The 17,010-nt window shown below is 39.3% G+C and overlaps 2 protein-coding genes across 4 annotated transcripts; both read right to left on the bottom strand.

The window, feature by feature from the left end:
* Positions 1-883: 883 nt before the first annotated feature.
* Positions 884-16,377, bottom strand: LOC149212460 (uncharacterized). Of its 3 annotated transcripts, XM_089391857.1 has the most exons (5): positions 13,993-14,719; positions 2,865-2,994; positions 2,533-2,724; positions 1,589-1,750; positions 884-1,311 (listed from the first exon to the last, which is right to left on the bottom strand). In XM_089391857.1, exons 1-4 carry the CDS (start codon positions 14,377-14,379, stop codon positions 1,635-1,637), a joined length of 825 nt encoding a protein of 274 aa, XP_089247983.1. In that variant the 5' UTR covers positions 14,380-14,719; the 3' UTR covers positions 884-1,311; positions 1,589-1,634. The 3 variants fall into 3 exon arrangements, with proteins under 3 accessions (XP_089247983.1, XP_089247984.1, XP_089247982.1); XM_089391858.1 differs by lacking the exons at positions 884-1,311; positions 1,589-1,750; positions 13,993-14,719 and adding an exon at positions 15,909-16,377 and having other exon boundaries at positions 2,282-2,724; XM_089391856.1 differs by lacking the exons at positions 884-1,311; positions 1,589-1,750 and having other exon boundaries at positions 2,282-2,724; positions 13,993-14,760.
* On the bottom strand, positions 11,032-13,090 carry LOC149212461 (replication protein A 70 kDa DNA-binding subunit A-like). Its single transcript, XM_089391855.1, has 2 exons — positions 12,816-13,090; positions 11,032-12,701 (listed from the first exon to the last, which is right to left on the bottom strand). Exons 1-2 carry the CDS (start codon positions 13,082-13,084, stop codon positions 11,180-11,182), a joined length of 1,791 nt encoding a protein of 596 aa, XP_089247981.1. The 5' UTR covers positions 13,085-13,090; the 3' UTR covers positions 11,032-11,179.
* Positions 16,378-17,010: the final 633 nt, after the last annotated feature.

The following is a 17,010-nucleotide window of genomic DNA, read 5'->3' as shown; positions in this document are numbered from 1 at the left end:
AATAGATCTATAATAGTTCTTCCAACCATTCTATTTTTAATGTAAATTACTATTATATTATTTCAATTTATTTTCCTCAATTTTGTACAAATGACTAATTAATGTAAGAAATGTATTTGACAGTGTTGTTTCGGAAACCAACCGTAAAGGTAAAGCCGACATTTCATATGTGGTTTTAATAACTATGATCATTCATATAACTAGCAATTGTCCCAAAAGGTACAAAGAGAGGCCGATAGGATTAGTGAAAGGAAGAAAGTTCTATAGATAGTCAAGCATATATAAAGGTATGTAGTGACGAAGGCAGTAACCACGTTGACCATCCTGTACCAGTACATATCTTGCAGGTATGTACAAGTAGTTGAGAGTATAAATGAACAGAACATATGTACAGGTAGTCTAATATAATCCAAGAAGATAATCTCTCATTCTTCACTGTTCTCATTACTAGTGAATCTGAAAACACCCTCAACCCCCAAATCTATAGAAAAATGACTCACACAGATAGATATCTTTGTGACCAGTCTTATCATCACCCAACCCAAAAATATATAGTTTTAAAAATTTTAATTACTCCAATCTTTGGAATCTTTGCTGACCAATTTCTTTAAAGAAAGACTCACTTGACAAAAACCCTTTTGACTAATGATTACTCTTTATCTAAAATCAATAAAGCTTTCCAATCAAATTACCACTCTTAAATCTTCGAATTCTAAATATTTTATATGCTTTCATCAAACTAAAATTCTTATATCTCTGAGCCATCATTCTTATAACATCATTCAAATAGTATACTGTAATGTTAAACAAAAAAGACCACCACCATCCATCTTGTCATATCAAATAATTTAATATAACACAAATTTAAAATAACTAAAAGAAATTTATATAAACTAAAAATAAATCCTTTATAAAAGTTAATAAATCCCCAGTTACACGTGCAGGAAATTCCACCAAAATCCAGCATTCATATTTTACAAATTTTATAGCAGCCAGCCACATTTAAAATAATTCCATATTTAAACGAAGTGTCCTAATCTACGAGAACAAAACTTTATCCAATAGATAACCATTAACACTTTCCAATGTATCAGAATTTTCACTAATTCTAAGCTCAAAATTTATGGCTTCCTTTCCAATGTATCAGACTTTTCACTATTCTAAGGTCAAAATTCATGGCTTCCTCTTGAACATTTACTCAGTCACCTTAATCACAGTTCTCAAACCCTCTCCTTTAATCATGTAATCAAATGCCTTGTTGATCTCCGCAAAAGAAACCTCATATGTAATAAATTTATCCAGTTCAAGCGTCTGCAAGAAACAAGTAATGACCAATTACAAACCTATTTGCCGCAACAAGCAATAATCAATTAAAAACCTAATTGCATCATACCCAGTTCAAGCTTCTCCAAAAATCCAACAAGATCTACTAAAACCCTAAATTACATCTAGGAAGCAGAGTCTGGTGCTGTCATTTACATTGATAGACCAACAAACATCTATTGATGACCATGGTTTGACAGTATTTCTAGCAAGAAAATCTAAGCAAACAAATAAATGCATCATTGAATAGTAATTGAATTCTTACCTTATTCAAATACATCTCTACAAGGCCCGGCAAATCTGAACGAGGTTTATAGTTTCCAAAGAAGGTTCCTTTCAACGTCCTTTCGTTCAGAAAATTCACAGGACTCGTTGCAAACACTGCCTCTGAATGAGGGACACCCACTAACACGGATACACCCCAACCCTGAAAAAACAAAAATATGATATTAAATTACCTTTCATATGCATGGCAGGTGTTTGCTAAGAAAAGAAGCAATCAGCTCTTAGATATCTTTTGAATGAATATATTCTTTTAGACAAAAGGGAACTCAAAGTAAATACATCATGGCAGGCTTCAAAGGCCGATAGGATTATTAAATTAGAGTTGTTGAGTTTGTCTATAGTAAATATTAGTGAATGTAAGGTAAGTTCATAACAAACAAACATTCTTTCAGGACGTAAATTTGATAAGAATATTCGAAGTAGACGACTAAAAGCTGTTTCAGAAGGTATGACATGGACTCTGTAGAGTGGATCCCCTAATCTTGTAGAGTGAATGCCATCATATTACAGAATGAAATAGAAGTCTAAAGTTTTTATCAGAGACATTACAAAAAAAGCTATCACAGTGGAGAGCTGCCTCACAAGGCAGGACATGGAATCTGCTTATTCACCACATAAACTCTTGTTGTTGAAGATGAGAAGCAGCACAAGAGTCAGGCACAAAATTTCCCACAGAAGAGAAACAAAAGATGAAAACCAACATGAAATGATGATTCAAGCACTACAAAGCTAAAGCGTAGTTTTCAAAATACGTTCTGTATTAACTACATGTGGGCATCAGACTGTCCTTGTATAGTGACTTAAGGGACACAACCACCTTTAAAGGAAAAGAAATGCAGCAATAACCCTTTACTAACCGTGAAAGAAGACCAATATCTACTTGTTCGTAAGAAACGAGTACATTATCTGTAGAGAATTGCTTACCATAACCTGAAGTTTGAATACCATGACACCATTTATGTGCAAGTAAAAAACATGTAAATAGTAGAGTTATGAAGCTCAAAGTTCTGGAAAGCTGGGATGAGTTCAAGAATGTAATCACTAACGGATAATAGCCACTCCATCTATTCGCCACATTGATTTCTTCTCCTGCACCAGAGGTTCCAAAAATAGTATCTGCCACAAGAGATCCGCATGTTAGGAGTTAGTATCTTGAAATTAAGTGAAAATTTATGTCTTAAGATTAAGTAAAAAATTTTGCTTAAGACTTGCATAAAATCCTGTGTGATTCCAGAACAGAATTAAAAATGTTATACCTGAGAGGTGTGTAAAAGCATTAGATATTGCCAGGGCTGTACATACTCCTTTACCACCACCTGACATGTCTTCAACCAGCAACAACTTTGAAAATCTTTGTGTCATCATTTTAACTTCTGCAAACATAAGCTGGAAAACCTTATCATGTTAAAGAGACCATATCAATAGTAACTCTGGTTTAATCATGTTACTCAGCTTTCATAATGTGATGAAAAAACGTGAATGAAGGGCGATAAATGCTTAAATGCTCATAGTGTAACTCTGCTCTCCTACTATTTGTTACAAATATTAGCTCTACTTTAAATGATGTGGAAAAAAGTGTATCAACGACGCTATTTTAATGATGGTCACCCTATATCTTACAGATAGTACCTCTGGTTAAATGATGTTACTCTGTTTTCATATGAAAAAGATGTTACAGGACAAATGAATAATTTAAAATGCAATATCAAAACTATCTTATCTTGTTAAAGAGTTTGTGGACGCAGCAAAACTATCTGATGTTGAACCAAATTGCTAAATGTTATAGATTAGGATAATTGATAAACTGTGGAAAATTGTGTGCAGTATCAGAGTAAGATAGACCTTATGTGCACTTAATCTGCTGCATTAACCCAAGACATCCCTTGCACTTGTATTTTCATATTTCACTTACCTACATTAAAAGTAGGAAAAAAAAATAATAAATATAAGTACTGAGTACGCACATAAATAAACCACTCCTGAGAACACTAATTGAAGTAGGGGCTTCATCATACTGCATTCGTTTGGATGATGCAACCTTGGTGATCCGCTCACTTTTTAGGTGAAACAAAGGTGTACAACACATGAGTTAGTGCAGCTGTAATCTACAGTAAAGAATGTCAACTGAACAAACCTTGAAGAGCCCAGAATAAAAGAAATAGTTCATTATAAAGAAAAATACTTTATTCACCGATGATATATCAACATGTGAATGTGGCTCACAAATGCTAAAATTGTCTTCAAAACTATCAATAATCAATGATGGTTATAACTTATCAAATTACTAGTTATAGAACATGGATGGCTAATTGTAATATGCTTGAGAACTCTTTTTTTGGTTATGGTTATTCGCAATAGTCCTCTTTTTTGTTTATTATAAAAATATTCTTATAATTTTTTGTAATTGCCATTTCTGGATCCCAGTTTTTGAAGAATTTGGTGGATCCATATCCATAACATAAGCTTGAGGCTCTTGAATATGGCCACCATCATATGTACATGATGCAATAAGTTAACAGGAGTTGGAGAAGTCAGTTTATTTTCTGACTAACCTGCAATGAGCACTACATACTGACTTTTAAAGCATATATTCAGCGTGCTTTTAAAAAGCATTATATTTTGTCATTCTTGGTTGACATGTTAATGACAGCTAGGAAATATCCATATGCATTATATTTTGTCATTCTTAGTTAAGATGTTAATGCAGCTAGGAAATATCCATCATAACCCCAGACCTAAGTTGCATGAAACATGTGCTGGTTTCAGACACGAGAAAGGCTGGAAACACAACCCCCTCAAAATGGGTGCGTGGGGCATGCATGTGTTTGTGTGTAAAACACAGTATCTTGCAAGCAAGTGAGAATGATAAGCTAAGTTGTAGGTAGGCTTACAAATGAATTAAAGGTTGAATTTTCCTCATTTTTCTTAGATTAAAGACTTTCAGGCTTCCTATAAGTCCCAGGCCCCTCATGGAAACTTGGACATTTCCAAGAAGCTTCAAAAGTTCCACAAGTTTCTGGTACTGGTACATGGGCAGTATTAAGAGTCTCAGGCAACAGAAACCCCGATCTACTAAGAGTCACAAAGGATTAAATCTTAGGACATAAGCCTCCACATTTTTTCAACTCTTACACACTTACAAGAACTAAGGCTGATGTATCTATGCTAGTTTATTTACTAAAGTTTAATTATGTCAGCACTTTTTTCAATTTGGTTCTACATCTATTATAATTTAGAGAAATAGGAAGCTGGTTGTTTTTTGAACTTTTAGCGTTACAACTTACAAGCACACCCACCATTAATAAAGTGCTAAATATCTCCCACCACTCAGGGTGTGAAGCACGCCATTTCTCTTGGTGCATCAGCAGAACAAGATCTCAATGAATTGTTAAACAAGCTATGGTGTCCAGTACACTCTTTTCAGCACATCCTTTTACTGTGATCCATGTTAACTTTACAGAAAAGCAAGTGTCGATTTCAAGACTAACCAATACTCTCACTGTTATCAATGAATTTGTTTACTATTACATTTCATTCCGCAAAACTAAAAAAAAGGGACCCTGTAACAGGAATTAAAAGGAATCATTGAGTGGACTGTTTCAAACCAAGTGTTTAGCCATAGAATACCAAAATGCATATATGTATTCGATACTGGGAAATTTAACAATTAAGAAAGGTACTGCTGAAATCCAGATACTGAGAGGTTCAGCGCTAAATGAAAAGTTCCCTAATAGGTTGATGTAAACAGCGACCTTTCTAAAGTCAGAAACGTGTTTTATTTATACAAAAAGTTGTGGGTTGAATCATAAAACCGAGGCAACCTATCTAAAGTCAGAACATGTTTCTTTATACAAAAAGTTGTTGTTTGAATCATAAAACCCAAAACGAAGCGCAGTGGACCACATACTTGAATACTCTTTGTTCATACAACAGAGAAGAGTTCTATTAAGATATAACTAAACATGCCATATATAAGTGAAGATATATACAATGAAAGTTTTGTTGGCTTGTAAGCATATGTACAATAACAGCATTATGTAGAGATGTCATTGAGAATGAGCCGCTAATCATATATGCATGATGGGCCATGGCATCGGCAACACCAGTTAGTGTTTATTGTGCTGCCATGTTGTGCGAGCTGTTCCTGCAGTTGATGTCGCATCTGCCTGTGTGCATCCCTTTCATGGATGTGAATTGTAATTTTAAGTAGTTTCCTTATATTCTTTAACAGCGAGATTGCTGGGCGCAAACGGTATAGTGGCATGGATGGTTGTGGCAGGATCCTTGTCTGCATATCCTGTAATGTAAGCTCTTGTTGCTGGATTTCTTCGCAACACTCGTACAATTGTCGTAAATAGCATGTATTCATACCTGTTGGCATCAGAAAAGGGAACACTGTAAATGGCAATGAATATGTTTGACGATTTTGTTTGAAAATGCGAAATAAATTAAACGATTCCAAATGAATATAAAAGTGTATGAAATTAAATGTGATAGCAAGGAATCTATGTGAAACTTTTGTATGTAGTGACTGGTGTTTACCATGTGGGTAAATCTGGAAGGCAGGCTGTATGATTGGCTAAAGTGTATTATACTGCATAGATTTTGATGCAAGGAATGATTCCTCTTGCTGTCTACGCTTAAGATATGGATTCTTGTGCATGTGTGCAATGCGGGAGAATGGGAATGCTGGATTGATGTGTATGTCCGATAGTGACCGCACTCTTGAAATTGCAGTGAATGTTAGCCCTTGGCGTTCTTTGGTCCCGATGTCCACTGTTGCTTTGTCTAATGTCATTCCTTGTGACTTGTGTATTGTTAAAGCCCATGCCATTTGAAGTGGTATCTGACGGCGTGCACCCCTTGTGATGGGAGGAATGGGTACATATGTTGGGTGTGAAATGTCCCACGGTGTTCCTCTGTATTGTTGAAAGTCAACAACCACAAAGGATGGTAATGCTGGGGGCTTTGAGTCAGTTGAATAAAATATTGAGATGACCTTCCCAAGCACGCCATTGAAAAGGCCTGCATGTACCCATAAGTTGCTAGTGAGCATAACTTTTTGTTCATTGCATAAGAGCACCTTGGCAGGGAGGTGCTCATCTTCTGTTGTAGTAGGATTTTTCTGTGTTTGTTGTTCCGCAGAGCAAAGTGCTACTGGGATGTTCAATTGTTTGAGCTTTTTCTTATTATGCAAGACAACTGCGTTGTTTGTTGCGAATAGGTGCATGGACTCGCTGAATGTGCATTTCTCCGCTGGTGTAAGAGAGGAACTTGTTCTTGACATTAGATGTTGCCAATCTTCAAGTGTAGATATTCCATTCCTAAGATTTGCAAGTATTTGTCGAAAAGCAACCTGGGACAAGCTAGCTCCTTGTTGACGGAAAACGATCGAAAGTGTTATGAATATGTCGAAGCTGCACCAAAGTGCAGTGCCACGCGATGTCCCAACATATAAAGGAATGTCTTTTACAGGTGGGAGTTGGCCTAAATCTCCGACAAGGATAATTGAGTGATTACCAAATGGTGTATTCCGATGAAGAGGGAATGCCTCTCTTAGACGATCATCAATGCGAGAAAGCATTTTTGGACCAATGAAGCTCATTTCGTCAATGAGGATGTATTCTACATGACGGAGCTGCTCTTGCAGGTGTAGGAGCGGCTGGCCTTCGAGAGGATGCATTGTCTGGATAGGGATATAAAGGGCAGCATGAATTGTGAGGGCATTTATGTTGAAAGCTGCAACGCCGGTTGGTGCAAGTAACAATAGAGGGTTTTTGTTGGCTGGCGAGTTTTCCACAAATGCTTGGTGAAGGCATTTAATCAGATGGGATTTCCCTGTGCCAGCTGTTCCTTGTACGATGATCTTCAGTGGGGATTTTGGTGAGGGGGCTTTGAAGTGTGAAAAAACAGCGGTGAAAGCTATGCTTTGGGTAGGGGATAATGTATGCTCATGGAGAAGGTTGGAAAATGATTGATGCTGGTTTTGAATGGGTGAGCGGTTGAATTCAATGAAATTGATGGCGGTTTCTTGCAATGGGGGAGGGACAGTATTTTGTGACCAATTGTGGTTGACATCGAAGTCGCGGTAGCCAATCATGTCGAGGTCATCAATTGCAATATTGTAACCTGGGTGTAGTTGAGAGAGGATTTGCCATTCATCCATCTGAATGGAATCAGGGGGGGTGTGTGGGGTAGGTTGATCTTCAGTAGGTGGGCTTTGTGGGTTTTCAGGTTCACGATGGACATGCCATGGTGTATATGCACTCTTTTTTTGTTCCCAATGTGCAATAATTTCTGCATCAGTTGAACCGATATCATCAGGGAGTGTTCGGAAGGGGAAATACAAGAGTAATTCACTCCAGCAGAATGTGGCATAAGAAGGATTAGTAGATGAAGGAATGACATTGTAATGGGGCAAGACATGTACAATCATTGGGGGAAATAGGTGTTTCCAGTGGTTGCTTCTCCGTTGGGAAGAATATGACCACGAGCGAGCAGCTTCAAGGAGGGGCAGTGCTTCTAGTGAGGCAGGCCTGTTCATATACGCAACGATAAAGTTCGGTGCCGAACCAGGATTTTCGGTATCTTGCGAAACACGTTTGAAAACAGTTCTGTTGACATTCAAAGAACGGAATGTACGGCTGGAAAGAGAGAGAGGTAGCTTTTGCAACATATGGCATATTTCCTGTGCCCCAATGTCTCTATCTGCAATGGTTTCTGTAAGGAGTTTCCGGATGACACCACTAGTAGGTGCATCTGGAAGGGCACTTTGTGATAGTCGCGATAGCATTTGACGGTAGCTCTTAGATCGTGTCTCTGCTTTTGTTGCATATTTTGAAATATATTTCAATACAGCATGGCGAGAAAGGACTGGTTGGCAATCAACATTTGCTCTCCAAATAGAGAGTAGATCGGCGTTGTGAATATTCAATCTCTCATCATTGCGAGCAGGGACGTAGGTTTTATGACCCTTATCATCAATGAAAAGTGAAGAAGTGGACTTCAATTCCCACGGTACTCCATATCGGCAGCTAAGCACATTGTCTTTCTTACGAAGACAGGAAGATTCATGACACTTTGTATGGCGTTGGACGCAGTTGACAAGCTCTGTGTAGTCTTCAAATTGATTGGATGCAAATATTGCTGCTGTGTCAAGGAAACACGGGTTATGAATTGTTGACTGGTGAAGCGGAATAGTTCAGTGTTCTGCCGGACGTGGATTCCAAGCAGTTACGTAGTGGTCGAAATATTTCTGTGCATTAGCAACTTCCAATGCATTGTCCCAATCAAGTGTGTCCATGTCTGATGCATTTTGTAGCCAAAGGAAGCCATGAATGTGTGCGGATCCTCTATGTTGCCATTCGTATCTGAATATAACATGGAGGGTACATTCAGTTAATACATGTATATGCAATGTATAAAATTAACGTAGAGGGATATGGATATTAAATAATACCTGCACCAGTAGTCGGTTGCATGGAGGCCTTTTTGAAGGATTTCTTCAAGGAATATTGTAAATCTGCAATGCATATATTGGGCTGTTAGATGTGGGTTTTTAATTATGTTTTGGATTTTCCATTGGAAGGGGTTGACTGGAGTGGAATGAACACTTGTGGGCATGATCGCGTGCAAGTCATGCCATTTAGTATCAGCTGCACTGAGAGTGAAGAAGAATGTTGGGCTTCCTATTTGTGTGATCATGTCAGTCAGCTCAGTTCGGCGTTTGTTCCAGAAAGACCGTGTTCCTCGTAGAGCTGACCCAAACCTCATTATTTGCTCTGGCAATCTTGAATCTGGAGACTCATGAAGACACTGGCGTAGTTCTGATACCGTTGTTGGCAAGTTGTTCTCAATGTACTTCTTCACGAAGACACTCGCTGTTGCTTGGCTACGGTGGCACATTAGAATGTTATAAAGATAGTAGCGGAATCTTGGGTGTTGGCCAAAGCGGTTATCATGGTAGTGAAGCAAGTGCAAAGCATATTCATGCATTTCAACTTTTGTAAGTCTTGGTTGCATGATCATTGCAATGCCTGTAGGGAAGAGTGTGGGGAATGCCATGGCAAGGAGGTCGATGGTGTTGTATTCATTTATAGCGGTTGGAGATATTGGAGGCCAATCGATAGAGCTTGTTGAATTTGAATGGGTCGAGTGCAAATAGTTAGAAATGTGGTCACGCTCGGTACATGAATTTGGGAGGACTGGAACGAAAGAAGAGGGTTGGATTTCTAATGGAGGTAGCATGACATCATCAGGATTATAAGTGGAATCAGTACTGGTTTGATGGGGTTCAAAAGAGGAGGTGGTTACACTGTGGAGAAGAGAAGAAATGTCTGTAGGGAGATCTGGAAGTGTAGAAATTGTAGATGAATCCAATTGAACATCATGGTAGTAAGGGTCATATTTTATTTTGTATTCAAGGGCTGCAAGGACACGTGATTTGCAAACGTAGAATTCGTAAGCCTTTTCAGATGGATTTTGCCTTTTCACAATGAGGATGTCTAAGTCAGAGAGCATCCGGGGTAAGTATTTGGCAATACTGGTAATATCTTGAGGGAAGCTAATTGTATGGCCACTATATTTATATTGACCACCACGGGAATGAATGACTTGTAGAATGGGGTTGACACGTGCAATGAGCATTTCTTCAACCTGCGTTAATTGGTGAAGGACATAGGGTTGTTCTCCAGGGTCCATGTTGTTCAGTTCAGAAAAACGATTGGTAGATTTAGATGATGCACAGCGAAAACAAGAGAGTCTATTGTGGAAGAGCTTTGTTTTCATGCCTGGGTATGCTTCCTTGCATGTTGTGCAAACATGCAAGGTAGAAAGTCCATCAATCCTTTCTCGAAAGCGACGATGCTCTTCGTTAAGAGGAGGGTTATAATCGATATGATGAATGTGTGCTGGGTTGGTTTGTATAGGTGGGAGAGCAGTTGAGATGGGAAGGGATGTAGAGGAAGTAGTAGGGTTTCTGTGTTGTTCATAAAGTAGTCGACGTCGTGCATTTATTTGATCCTTTTGTTGTGCATATAGAATACGCCGCCGCTTGTTTTTGTCCGCAAGTTGATTGTTTGGTGGCATATCTAAACAAGTACAAGTAATAGTTGTTAGTTTTCGTAAACAAGTAGTGCATGTTTGGTATCTCATTTTATTGGGTGCACATCCATTGTGAATTTGGAACATTATATTTTGAACATAGTTTTAAATGTTTCTTAGTTCGACATGGGTGAAGATAGGTAGAGTAGGTAGAAGTGAAAACATGCAATTAGGAATGCTATGAAATCATATGTTATTTAAGTATCTATCATTGAGAGGGGAGAAACAAGAATCAAAATATTTTGTTCCCTTTACTTAAAAAAACTTTTGTTTTGATATTTATATTACGTAAAAAGTAAATGGCAAACATACATATGTTGAAATGACTAGAAGAGAGTATTTGCAATGAAAACTATAGATTTCATCATAATAACATGGGTGTGTAATTTACAAAGATGAGACAATTAGTTGTGTGGAAATGGTTCTATATGTACAGACAGGCATGGTAGATGAAGCCCTAAGAAAAAGTTCACAGGCGGCGAACAATAGGTCGTTTTGAAGCGGACAGTGCTTCAATGTCAGTGAGCGCTTCCTTGCATGCAGAGGCATATTGAATTTCTTCTGAATTGACCACTATTGGTTGCAAGCGTTGAACACCGTTGAAGTAATCGGTTTTAATGGAAAGTGTTAGCTGGAAGCGATGTCCTGAAATGCGGCCACAAATTTCTTGTAGATCAGTTGGTTCGATAGAAAGTAGGAACAAGTCTTTAGCCGTGATGCCCATGAGCTCGTTCCCTGCGTCACTGAAAACTGTGACGTTCTGTAGATTCCCGGTGTGGTCATGGAGTTCAATTTTGAGTTTGTAACAGTAGTCGCATTCTGGGAAGTCACCGTTACATTTTGTACAATGCCAAAGATTATTGGAATGCTCCACAACCTTCTTCATGCATTGTTTGCCATTGAAATCTAGTGGACATGCTAGAAAGTAGAAGTCATCCATATGAAGAGCAGTAATTGTTGCTCGAACTGAAACCCAGACCGCTTTATCAGAGGGCTGCATCAAAGCAATTTCATGAAGTGTCTTTCGTGGCAGGGCACGTTTCGAAGAAGCACCGTAGTTTCTACTCAAAGATGGAGAAGAAGAGCTACAGCCGGTTTCACGGAACCATGCATGTAGTTGTTGAGTTTCTGGAACCTGTGGATTTAATGTGAGAGTGCTTGTTGGTATTGTCCCTATCGTGGTGCCATTAAATTCAGACACGCGCCCTCCTTTGATTGCAAGAATTGGTGGGTTGTCAAAAGAGTAGAAATCAGAAAGATGCTGTCCGATATAGTCACAGTGGTCTCCCCATAATGTTACATCAATGCTAAAACCGGACATGTCCTTCAGTATGAGTGTTCTCCTTAATGTCTCACTTCCATCTTTTCGTCGAATTGTTGATGCAGGTGATGTGGAAGTAACAACACCAATGACATCCACATTTGTATTTGGAGTTGCATTTCTTACTTCAGCAATATTCTTGAAGTGAAAGCTTTGGTAGGGAAACGTTGGATCATCTGTAGGACATGGATTGATAATGGAAGCAGCAGATAAGTAAATCTCCCATTTGTTCTTGAGGTGGTTGTAGTTTGGATTTGCTTCTCTCACTGTGCCATTTGATACAATGTATAATTGCCCAACCTGAATTAGATTGTAAAGAGATTCGGCCAGTTCAGCAAATGCAGAAAGGTGGATCTCTTCCTTATCACGGTTGATAAGGTCAAATCCGAAAACTTTTCCTGAGCCTCGCACATTGTTGTATGCCTTCAATGACGTCTTTGCAGATGCTCTGCCTTGGATAGACCAATACTTTCGATAAGGGTTGAGTGTTGTGAATGGAATTGTTGTCGTTGTTGCCGTAGGTGGTGGAGTAACTAAAGAGGGCAAGGGATCTTCAGCTGACGAAGAGCTAGATTGGGCTGAACCCGCCTGTGCATGTTGCAGCGTTGATGTGTCCTTCATCAAAACTGCTGAGCGCTTCACAACTTCCAGCTCGACGATTCGGATGGACCTTATGTAAACAAGTAAGAAATGAATTAATAAAGATTGCATTTTCCTTTTTCTGTTGCAAAAAACGGCTAGGCGGCTAAAGTAAAAGAGGGTGGTTTCAAATGGTGGGTCTTACGAGGAGTTTTGGAGCACCGTGCAAGCTGCTTTTTTGAGCAGAATTATTGATCCAATTTGGATGTCTCCAGAGACAACTTGTGGGCCATATGCGGATGGTAACAAAGTCTTATGTTGATGTGCTCCATCAGATAGAGTAATGTGGAAGTGCGAGGATGTTGTTTTCAATGAGGTAACAGAACCTACATCGATTATTTGAAGTAGTGGTTGAATCTCGGTGCAACCATTCAGCAATAGAGAAATGGCATTCAGTGTCAAGGTTGTCTCCATAATAGAACAAGAGGTTTCTTTTTCCTGTGATAGGAGTACCTGCAATTCATCAATTTCAGCACAATACAAAGTTATAGTCGAAGAAGATATGACATGAATGCGGAATCTAATCTAAGAAGCTTAAAGCACTCAACCACTCAAATTAACCCATCTGACTAAATCACTCAATTATGAGAACACAATTTCAAAATTGCCAAAAAAAAAAATTAATAAATCAGATTTAAAAAAACTGCAAAAACTTGCCAATATAGAAACCTGGAAATTGAAATAGATTTAAGTTGCACAAGACCAAAAAAAAATTAATAAATCAGATTTAAAAAAACTGTAGGAACTTGCCAATATAGAAACCTGGAAATTGAAATAGATTTAAACATAATCTACCATTTAGCTTAACCAGTTGCGGCCAAAGTTGCTGGTAACTCAGCTAGCTCAAACATTCTATAAGGTGGTTTTGTTAGCTTTGCTACAGTTCGAGGAGCTGAGGTGGACTTGGTTCTAAAGCTGCTGCTAATTCAGCTAGCTCAAACCCCTCTGTATTTGGCACACGAGCTGCCTTTCACAGATGTGGGAAAATATCTTTTGGGTTTCACCAGAGATATTATTTGGAAATTTTGGAAAAGAAAAGGCATAAATCTATCCTGTGAAAGCCAAGTAAATGAAAATTCAGAATTACACCGCACCCAAATAAATGGAAATTCAGAAATGTACTACACCCATATAAATGAAAATTCAAAATTAGATTGAGATTAAAGGTATTAATGCATGATCAGTCGGTAAAGGTACAAAGTTCAAATCACTCTTCTTGTTAAAGTGGGTATTGTCGTGTATTATGAAGTGGGGTTCATATCTCCTAGTGACTTAAGAAAAAGCATACTTATCAAAAAAACAAAAAAGATGAAAGTGAGTACCTGTTGTTGGGGCGACTGTGGCTGGTCAGCTCTGCGAATGAGCTTGTGCTGGTTGACAAAGTATCGGTAAAGCTGTTGACGCGGCATTGTGATGATTTCTCTAGAGAGATTGTGCTTGTTGTTCTGAAGCCAATCTTCGATCTCATTGTGCATGACATTCCTCCGCCTGGGCAATGTCATCAACCATGCACGAGCTGCTTCCCACCCATCCTTGTTGATGTTACTATTGATCATTTTGGCTTCTTCTTGAGAAGCAGAAACAACCACAGCTCCATCGTTTTTTTTATCACCACCACCATCTCCTGGTTCTGCAAGAGGGCATGGAATTTCAATGGCAGACGAGTCCGGGGCCTGTACATCCTTGTTCTTTTCCCTTGACATCATCATATGTTCTAGTGGGACGACAATTCCAATCCCAACAAGTGGTGAGAATCTCTGTGACAATCTCGATCACCTAGATATCAAAAGGCCTGTGAGTGTTGTTTTCTTAAACACTAGATTTCAAGGCTGCCCATACCCAAATTCCCAGATTAATTTCAAAGCAATTAGAAGCTTAGTCTCGAACACCCACATGGATTTCAGATGAAAGCGAAACAAAGAAGGTAATAAAAAAAAGCACCCGAATCAATATTCAGATGATGCCTTTGCGAGTTATCCACATGATAAGCCCATGTGCAGTTTGAGGACCATGGGAGAAGTGAAGGTCCGACCTTCTATGTGCGAAGTGAACTGTAGGGGCAGGGTTCGTAATCAGAGTGAAAGTAGTGGCGTATATAAATGGTAATTAAAGCAGCCGACACTCACAGGTAACTCTTAGGTGAATTTGACAGATTTTAACACTTTATCCACCCCACGAAGTACAGTTTTAACGACCGCATGGCCAAACAGGTGGCATCCAATGTCAGACCTTCATTACATTCTCCATGGAGAAGGTTGTTACCTTAAAACCCTAACAAACATATATACCAATTACAGTCACCAATGCATTACCTGCTCTATGGAGAAGGTTGTCCCTACACTCCAGCAGGCTAAGGTTATGGAAAGGCTAATCACGTGCCATCATAAAACATAATACAATGGATTCATCATGGGAAAGGGAAATTTGAACCACTGAAAGGAATATATGTGCCGGAAAAGGGACCAGTGGTCTAATAATTCCGTTAAATCATAGAATTTGGTATAGCCTGCGTGTACATCAAGGCAGCGGAGTGGCCCGCCTATACTTTGAAAGATTATGTAGAGGCTCCTGTGAGATTCAGCTTCCTGAGCTTATACCAATGGCCAGACTCAGAGGCAGAGTTTGTTCGCGTTTTGGGTATGAAGGAGAACAACCGTATGATTAAGAAGCCCATGAGAGCATATAAGGAGAGCATCTACACTTGCAGACAAATGTATATCAGGAGTTACACTTTCTCTAAGAAGGAGACTGTGGCAGAGAAAACAAAGAAGTGTTATGAGAGAGATAAGAGAAAGATGAAGATTTGGAGGCCCAAGAGAGTAATGTGTCTCTTGAGGAAACTGAGAGCTAGGTCTCTGGAAGCTTTCAATGCTTTTATGAGTGCTGTCTTCCATTGGCTTCTGGCTTGCACCACCAGTGTGGATGTCAAACAGCAGCAGTGCCACCCTGATAACATAATGCATACAGATCGAAACTCTCCTAGAAAATTTCTCACAGCACCTCTGAAGGTCTATGCAACATGTTCATACAATAAAGTAGGTTGAGGGCCTTGAAACTCCAGAAAAACCCATAACAGTTATGCAGAGCTCCCACAGCCAATAATTAAAACATTAACCGGGAACAGAGACACTTAGAATTCCAACCTGGAAAAGAAGTAAAAGCAAGACGAAGTGTATCCTTGAACAATTGTCGTGCAAGTCAGAAAGCAAGTGGGAAAAATATCAGTTTTCATACATACCTTGGATACCGGATATCGATGCAGTGAGACGTATTTGCTGTGGCGGGCTTCAGGTCGAGGACGAGCACAAAGATGCGGACAAAATATCAACCAAAGAAACGCAGAAGGGTTTTCGAATATGCAGAGTGAGCCAGCAATAAGCCCAGAACGCAGATAAGCAGATAAGACAGCAAAAACTGGAGACATAGTGCAGCAGTGAGTGGAAAAGCAGAAAGACATTATTGCAGAGGGCGTGGAGAAGACATGAAGAGCAAAATATGGATGGATTTTCGTTGAACAGGGTGTTTTCTGTTCCGGCAGGCGCGGGCGCATCAGATTCCGAGAGCAAGATTAATGAAAATGGCCGTGATGAGATCCGGAAGCTCGCGGAACAGCAGCACGGAACAGCTTATACAAGCTCTGCAAGAGTGCCGATATGCAAGCCGATATGCAGGACGGAGTTCGCGAGGGAGGTTAGGTATTCGTTTCCTGCACAAACACGAAAACGGAGTACAAAACAAAAACGGAGTATAAACGAAAACGGAGTTCGCCAGGTGTCGTTGGCCAGATGTCAGCGCCAGAAAGAAAAGGACGACGAAAGGTCCCTTTCAAAGAAAGGCCTATCGGCCTAATTATTAAAAATTGTAATTCAAGAATGGTTCAATGCATCATTCTTGCCATCACAAATCTTCGCGTCTGTGTATTGATCCAGTTGACTTACGCAAATCTTCGCGTCTGTGTATTGGTCCAGTTGAGTTATAAATATGGAATCGGAAGAAACGGGTGTTGTTGGTAGGTGGGGGGCAGAATCGGTTGATCTTCAAGCGGAGATATTAGCTCGGCAGCCCGTGGAATATGTGTATAGTTATCGCATCATCTCGAAGCAATGGAAGCATTTTCTTTCTTCAAACTACTTTTTAACAAAATGGGCTGACAGCAGCAGGCAACAGCAGCCACGGCTTGTTCTGTTCAATAAGAATATCAATACGCCATTTACAGCGTTCTGTTTCCACACACGGACTTGGGTTAAGTCCTGCTTTACCCTTTCTTTCCTGGAGGACTGGATACCGGAAACCTGGAGGAGAGATGTTTACAAACAGTCTGTGGGAGGACTAATATTCCT

The sequence above is a fragment of the Pinus tabuliformis genome, chromosome 1_1, assembly GCF_031772625.1.
Source record: "Pinus tabuliformis cultivar Carrire ecotype Pingquan chromosome 1_1, CPIR1, whole genome shotgun sequence".
Lineage (NCBI taxonomy): Eukaryota > Viridiplantae > Streptophyta > Pinopsida > Pinales > Pinaceae > Pinus > Pinus tabuliformis.
The sequence above is the reverse complement of the archived record's forward strand: the minus strand, read 5'-3'. Positions and strand labels throughout refer to the sequence as shown.

Coding starts and splice junctions, on each gene's coding strand:
- LOC149212461 (XM_089391855.1), bottom strand. CDS start 13,084: ATGGAGACAACCTTGACACTGAATGCCATTTCTCTATTGCTGAATGGT. Junction 12,702..12,815: donor ACGGTGCTCCAAAACTCCTC/GTAAGACCCACC, acceptor TGTTTACATAAG/GTCCATCCGAATCGTCGAGC.
- LOC149212460 (XM_089391856.1), bottom strand. CDS start 14,379: ATGATGATGTCAAGGGAAAAGAACAAGGATGTACAGGCCCCGGACTCG. Junction 2,995..13,992: donor CACAGTCGCCCCAACAACAG/GTACTCACTTTC, acceptor AAGGTTTTCCAG/CTTATGTTTGCAGAAGTTAA. Junction 2,725..2,864: donor TGCTTTTACACACCTCTCAG/GTATAACATTTT, acceptor CTCTTGTGGCAG/ATACTATTTTTGGAACCTCT.